The 7,456-nt window shown below is 43.3% G+C and overlaps 1 protein-coding gene across 1 annotated transcript; it reads right to left on the bottom strand.

The window, feature by feature from the left end:
- Nucleotides 1-67: 67 nt before the first annotated feature.
- On the bottom strand, nucleotides 68-6,740 carry dct (dopachrome tautomerase). Its single transcript, XM_026910542.3, has 8 exons — nucleotides 6,324-6,740; nucleotides 5,241-5,540; nucleotides 4,013-4,113; nucleotides 3,206-3,372; nucleotides 2,582-2,761; nucleotides 2,222-2,357; nucleotides 1,667-1,865; nucleotides 68-857 (listed from the first exon to the last, which is right to left on the bottom strand). The coding sequence occupies exons 1-8, from the start codon at nucleotides 6,625-6,627 to the stop codon at nucleotides 694-696; spliced, it is 1,551 nt and encodes a 516-aa protein (XP_026766343.3). The 5' UTR covers nucleotides 6,628-6,740; the 3' UTR covers nucleotides 68-693.
- Nucleotides 6,741-7,456: the final 716 nt, after the last annotated feature.

Here is a 7,456-nt window from a genome sequence, read left to right on the forward strand (position 1 = left end):
CTGATTGAATTATTTACTCATTAATAACGTACTACGACCATGAAAAAAGTGGAGTCAGAGTCATAGAGCAGTTTATGGAGTAACCAAAGTTTAATAATTAGCAACTGATGTAGCACACACTCGTCATTGTGACATTAATTAACAGAAAAAAATGTAAATATAAAGCTGAAATTCACAGAATCCAGTGAGATTGGCTGCACATTGGTGGTGTTAATCACAATATGATTAATTCAAGTGTAGAAACAATTTGTCAAAATCACAGACTGCACCTTTAACAAGCAAAATAAACAGTAAACAAAATGGCTTATGAATTACTGTCGTGTGCTAAAATGGAAAAAAAAAAAACATTTAGAAGGTAAATAAATCAAAATGAGGTACTACATTCTACATTTTTAATCACTTGTAAATATGATTCACATTTTTATGACCTTCCTGAATTAGACTCGTGTCCAAAAAAATCCGCTTCTAAGAACTAGCATGCAGACGAGCTAAAGCAGTTAGGCTGGAGTTAGCGTAACATTAGCATAATGTTAGTGTGAGATTAGCGCCAGGAATAGTGTGATAATTAGCTAGCATGAGACATGTTAGCTAGCATGTTAGTCTTATTTTGCTACTTTGGAAAGGAAAAATGGATCAGACTGCGGCAATGTCTTCTGCAGTAATGTTCACGCTAGTTTTTAATTTCGTTTTCAATCACGCGTCCTCGGTGTATTTCACAGCTGCATATCCAGCGCTGACGAGCGGCTCGTACTCGCGCCTGTGTCTCTGCCGTGTGTACAGAACCAAAAGGAGGATGAGGACGAGGAGAGCGAGGCAGGAACCGGCAACAACGAATGCGGCTGCGGACTGACCTGCATCTACAACACACACACACACACACACAGTGAAGACATGAGAAGTTTATCTGATTTCTAATCAGTGAGTAAACGTTAGCATAATGTTAGTGTGAGATTAGCGTGAGGAATAAAGTAGAGTGCTGACTAGTGTGATAATTAGCTAGCTAGCATGAGTCATGTTAGTCTTATTTTGCTACTTTGGAAAGGAAAAATGGGTCAGACTGCAGCAATGTCTTAAAGAAATATATTGCAGTAAGGTTAGCGTAAAGTTGGAGATAGGAGTGAGATTAGCGTAACGTTAGAGATAGGAGTGAGATTAGTGTAAAGTTAGAGATCGGAGTGAGGTTAGCGTAACGTTAGCAATAAGAGTGAGATTAGCATAACGTTAGAGATCGGAGTGATGTTAGCGTAATGTTAGAGATAGGAGTGAGGTTAGCATAAAGTTAGAGATAGGAGTGATGTTAGCGTAACATTAGAGATGGGAGTGAGGTTAGCGTAAAGTTAGAGATCGGAGTGAGATTAGCGTAAAGTTAGAGATCGGAGTGAGATTAGCGTAAAGTTAGAGATCGGAGTGAGATTAGCGTAAAGTTAGAGATCGGAGTGAGGTTAGCGTAATGTTAGAGATCGGAGTGAGGTTAGCGTAACGTTAGAGATGGGAGTGAAGTTAGCGTAACGTTAGAGATCGGAGTGAGGTTAGCGTAACCTTAGCAATAGGAGTGAGGTTAGCATAATGTTAGAGATTGGAGAGAGATTAGCATAATGTTAACAAGAGTGATTTTTAATAACATATAAGACATAAGGTAATGAAACACCAGAACTAGCGTATGTACCGGAGAGGTCGATCTCGTAGGAGTAGCCCAGCTCGACGGAGGGAATGTAGAGTTCCTCGTTCGTGACCGGAGGGAAGAAGGGAACCATGTTAAAATGGCGGTTATGGCCGATCGGAGCCATTTCTTCGGGATAAGTATCGTTTTTTGGGAAGCGGCGCAGCCATTCTTCAAATATGGCGTCTGTGAAGGCGTGTAACACCTGAAACAGTACGGAGATGTTACTCTCTGTCATCACCTCTGTCTTTCTTTCTCTGGCTGTGTTTTATCTGTCTGTCTATTCGAAGAGATACATACAGCTCTATCCTGTCTAGTTCACATGCTAGTGAGGTGAAGCTGGAGTGATAGGAAATGCTTTGACTGCACGAGTGCAGCTGCTGAACTAGTTGAGCTCACAGACGCTGCGTCATCGTACAGGAGGACATGCTCTCCACCATCATACCAGTACATCATTAATAATAATTAATATTTCTGCGCTGTGTATGGCTGTGAAATCAGAGTCACAGGCCTTGTGGCTTCAGCCATACTTGACCAATAAAACTCATTCTGATCTCTCACCACAAAGATGGGGTCGTTGGCGGCGGAGTGGGACAGTGCGTTCGTGCCGCTGAGGAAGTCGTGGACGAGGTTGTGTAATCCCGTCACAGCACTGTCGAGTTCTCCGTCCGCTTTATCGAAACCCTCCAGTGCGTTTCTGCGAAACAAAACGGTGTTTGATGACACATCTGTATTATCTCAATAGCTTACGTTTTGCTGAAACCTGGCAACCCTGGTTAATGATCTTATTTCATACACAGCTGTCTAAACCCGACTGCCTTTCCTGCACTGGCTAATCAAAGTCACTACTCAACACCCAGATAAGTGACTTAACACACAAATTCATAAGGTAAGTACATGAGGTTTCTGTGTTTGTTGCACCTGAAGCTGAAGGTGGAGTTGGTAAAATATGGAGGCCTGTCGAAGTCTCGTAACTGGAGGCAGCTGCGTACGTCGTCCATCGTCGGCAAAGCAATGCTGCCTCTTTTCTTCGGACCGCGACGTAAAGGTCCCTCTCTCGTCCCGTTACACAGCGTCACCAAACGGTTATACTCGTCCAAGCTACAGCGGAGACAAAAATGAAAAATTCAGTTCATTGCTCAGAAGACGTCATGATATTCAACAGGAACAATTTTCACAAATGCTTCAAAATGGCATCACTTCCATTGGACTACATTCACAAGCAGTGTGTGTACATGAGCAGCTGAGATACAGTCTGTCCCATATGGAATCAGCTACTACATGATGATAGCTGTCTTCTAAGGCTACATATTTTGAATAAACATGTATAAGTCATGTTATATTAAGTCCATGAGTTTGGCTGTGTCCTAAACGTAGTACACTGGAGAACTATGTAGTATCCTAATAAGTTCATTAACACTGAGCTCTAAATCCTAACTCACTTATTCTCAAACACAATGTCGTACCATAACGAGAGAACAAGTTGTTTACCGGGTGTAAACAAGTTGGTGTATGGTGAAGTGTGTGTATGGGTTTGAGACCAACCTGTCACACACGATTCCCCAGTCACTGAACGGTGATCTAGGGCTGATGAGTGAGGGGTCACTGGGGTCTTCTCCTCCCAAAAGGTCATCAGTGCACACTTCACACTCCGAGCCACCGGTTGCAAAATTCCAGTAAGGGATAGCAAAATTTTGATCGCCAATCAGTTTCTGAACACAGAGAGAGACAGAAAGAGACTGAGAGACATTAAAAAGAGTCCAAAGTTGTACTGTAAATACTGATATCATTTTTGGGCTAAAATTGCCAACTCCTAATATTCCCTTAAAGCTTACTCACTAATCTTAATCCTAAGTCCTTCCCCTTTGAATAAGGGTTGTCTGAGTTTGTTTTTGTTTGTCTGAGAGAGCAGTTATAGAAATCTTTAAATGCTATAACCCTTAATCTGATTATTGACCTTCGACCCCTACTTCATGAGTAGCCTTATTCAGTTGGAGTACTCACGCTGTCAGACAAACAGGTGTTATCCCAAACCCTTAACCCTGACTAACCCTAAACCCTAACTTTAACCTTGAGGTACTGTAACCTTTAAATTGGCCTTTACTCATTGATCATCTTGAATCAACAAACACTGGATTCAGATTCGACAGAATGACATTAAATTCCAGATGACCGTGACATTTGACCTCTGTAGTGATGGCCCACCTGTTCAGGGTTCTCGTTATGGAATGTGGAGCTTTGGGAGGGAATAGTCATGAACACTTCAGAGTTCTGCTAAGAAGATGTATTCCCCTATGCCTAACACTCAATGTGACACTTAACCTCTGAAGTGATAGTGTTAGTTTTACACACCTGAAGGTCTCTCTCCAGACTCAGCAGATGGTACCTGTGCCAGGTGATGAACGCAGGGCCTTTATGGGAAAAATCGATGGCTTTGAACGGCCGTCCGGGACCTGAAATTCAGCCATCGCGTTAAAAATAAATAAATTACTGCTCTAATCAAGCGCTTACGGTGGGCTTATTTAAGGAATGAAGCTGCTGGATTAAGTGTCTTTAAATTGTAATCATTTTTTTAAAGTTTTATTAACATTATGCAGAAAAGTGAGTGTTTACATCAGTTATTTACTGGATCAACAATCCTCTGCTCCAAAACCCCAAGTCTAAACCCTAGCCCCAAGCCCAAACACTAAACCAATGACACCAAACTAAACCCAAACCTAACCCAAACATGCTATCCCCAAACCTAAACCCGATCACCAAGCCTAAACACTAACCTCAAGCCTTAACGCTAATCCCTAAACCTAAACGCTAACCTCAAGCCTAAACACTAACTGCCAAGCGTAAACACTAATCCCCAAGCCTAAACACTAACCTCAAGCCTAAACACTAATCCCCAAGCATAAACACTAACCCCCAAGCATAAACACTAACCTCAAGCCTAAACACTAATCGCAAGCGTAAACACTAACCCCCAAGCATAAACACTAACCTCAAGCCTAAACACTAATCCCCAAGCATAAACACTAACCCCCAAGCATAAACACTAACCTCAAGCCTAAACACTAATCCCCAAGCATAAACACTAACCCCCAAGCATAAACACTAACCTCAAGCCTAAACAGTAATCGCCAAGCGTAAACACTAATCCCCAAGCATAAACACTAACCTCAAGCCTAAACACTAATCGCCAAGCATAAACACTAATCCCCAAGCATAAACACTAACCTCAAGCCTAAACACTAATCGCCAAGCGTAAACACTAATCCCCAAGCATAAACACTAACCTCAAGCCTAAACACTGATCCCTAACACTAAACACTAATCTCTAAACCTAAACCCCAACCTCAATCTATGGTATATTTTCAAACTCTAACCCTAAAAACCTGACTATAAAATACAGGCTTTGGTGCTTTAACCCTTAATGTGACTTCTGACCTCTTCAGTTCCTTTAGCAAGCAACATGGCTTTAACCCTAAATCCTAAAGATAAACCCTTAATCACTTTCCCTAACCCCTAACCTGTTAAATAACGCATTATTTTAGCTTGTGCTTTAACCCTTAACGCTTTGACCCCTCCTCACCGAGCAGCGTGTCCCTCACGGAGTAGTAGTGCTGCCAGACGAACAGGTCGTACACGGTGATGTTGCTGAAGCGCGTCTGGTTGGTTTCTCGATCGATCAGGCCGAGCCAGTGCTCGGTGGCGATGACGTACTGAGGGTGTATGGTGCGTTTGGAACGCTGCAGCACCTCCAGGAAGATCTGCCTCTCCTCCACACTCAGAGACATGATATTCTTCCGTGTCACAGGAGTCTTGCGGACGTCGCAGTTCGGCCCCGTCCACCCAAACTTACACTCGCCACAGTCGTAACCGGCGAAGTTACCTGACAAGAAAACGCAAGGGTGAGTCACGATACGACGTAGCGTCAAGATGGACATTAACGATAATCACATTCAGGCCCAAAGCACTTAGAACCGAATCAGAAAAATCATAACATATCTAAAGGCACACATGTTTTGCCTAGGAAGTGCAAATATTAACACCAGTTAACAAAATGTAATAAATGATCGTATATGTGGCTGTATTTTCAGCAGGTTCGACAACAGGAAGTGGTTTTTTTTTTTTTCCTCACCTGAAAATCGCCTTTAGGGTTCGGGGCAGGCCGGATTAGGAGATTTAGCTGATTCATAATGGGGCGCGTGATGGATCAGGCAATAAAATAATGCACGTATGTGTGTGTGTGTCTGTTTATTACTAGAACATTTTCTAGATTCTAGATTGACTACTGTGTGTGTGTGTGTGTGTGTATATATATATATATATACACACACACACACATACACACACACACACAACAGGATATATTTCTACAATCTTAGCAAGAGAACATATCTGTGTATACGATTATTAAACCTCATTACTTAATTCATTACTCATTTTATTCTTATTGTCTTTTTCTATTTGCAGATAATGTTGCACATTTTATGCATTTATTTTTATAAATAAGCTAAATTATCTTATAGAATAAGAAAATGCATTTAAAGCCTGGAATTAGTAAAAAAAAAAAAAAAAAGTTAGTATAATACTCTTCTATTTCAGTGTTATTGTAATCTCAGACCAGGCTTTCCCAGTCTCTCCACTGTACAGAGAATTGAAGCAGTTTTACCGAAGCACGTGCAGGTCTGCGTGTAGAACTTGGTGGGCCAGCGCTCGCGGTCGTCCACGTTGCGCAGCGTGTACGTTCCTCCCCACGGCCGCGTGTCCGTGTGCACGGCGTCGCAGGCCCCGCGTCCGGAGCGCGCGCCGCACGCGTCCTCGGCATCGGCGCTCGGGGACGGGCAGCAGCGCTTCGACTCGATCGCCTCCACCGTGCTGCACGCGCGCGGAAACTGCGCCCGGACTCCGCGCACCACCGCGCAAAGCACGCACCAGCACGCCAGGGCCTTCATCATCAGCACCGTCCTCCTCATCCTCCTGTCCTTACAGAGACAGACTCAACAGAGTGTGTGGAAATAAAAAAAACTCCACTTCAGTATGTGTGTGTGTGTGTGTGTGCTCGGATTTTATCATCTCTCCTCCCCCGTTTGGTACATTCTTTTCTATAAGGATTAGAGCAGAGGCCTCGTGGTCATCACCTGACACACACACACACACACACACACACACACACACGAGAGAGAGAGAGAGAGAGAGAGAGAGAGAGAGAGTGAGTTCACTCAAAAACTGAAGAAAGAAAAAAAAAAGAACAGCCCTAGAGCAAATTCTCATGGACAGCATGGAAGTGTGTGTGTGTGTGTGTGTGTGTGTATGTGTGTTTAATGTAAGTGAAAAGCGTTTAAAGGCAGAGTGCAGGATTCACAGATAAGTGTCCAAGCTCTGACTTTTCTACAGATATGATCTGATAAGTGGAGAAACGCGTCTAAAGGCCTCAGCGTTATTAACACAGAGACGGCGTCTACGAAGGTTGCGTGAAGATGAAACTCACTTTCGTGAGCTTACTCTCTGCGGTTTTGTTTCAGTCCTGCAGGTTAAAACAATTTCCACGACTACAGGAAGAACATTGCCGCTCTTCAGAGGCATTTAGAATGAAAAGAATTGGATAGACTTCACAGGCCTGGTCATGTGGTGTGAAGCCTCCGCGCAGCATCCGTTTGTTTGTTCCGCCGTTACGTCACGTTGCTCGTGAAAGCCAGTCGAACGTCATCTCTGTGTGAAATATACTGAGGCCTTTTCACTCTGCAGCCTAGAAGACACCTGAGCAGTGGTTAAGGCTCTGGGTTACTGATCAGAAGGATGCGG

Source organism: Pangasianodon hypophthalmus, chromosome 5 (genome assembly GCF_027358585.1).
Source record: "Pangasianodon hypophthalmus isolate fPanHyp1 chromosome 5, fPanHyp1.pri, whole genome shotgun sequence".
In the NCBI taxonomy this organism is placed as follows: Eukaryota; Metazoa; Chordata; class Actinopteri; order Siluriformes; family Pangasiidae; genus Pangasianodon; species Pangasianodon hypophthalmus.

What these genes read in the sequence shown, in the direction of transcription:
- dct (XM_026910542.3), bottom strand. Translation starts at nt 6,627, where the DNA reads ATGAGGAGGACGGTGCTGATGATGAAGGCCCTGGCGTGCTGGTGCGTG. An exon ending in CCAACGACCCCATCTTTGTG is followed by an intron (nt 1,866 to 2,221) that starts GTGAGAGATCAG and finishes GTACTGTTTCAG; the next exon opens with GTGTTACACGCCTTCACAGA. An exon ending in CTACGAGATCGACCTCTCCG is followed by an intron (nt 858 to 1,666) that starts GTACATACGCTA and finishes TGTGTGTTGTAG; the next exon opens with ATGCAGGTCAGTCCGCAGCC.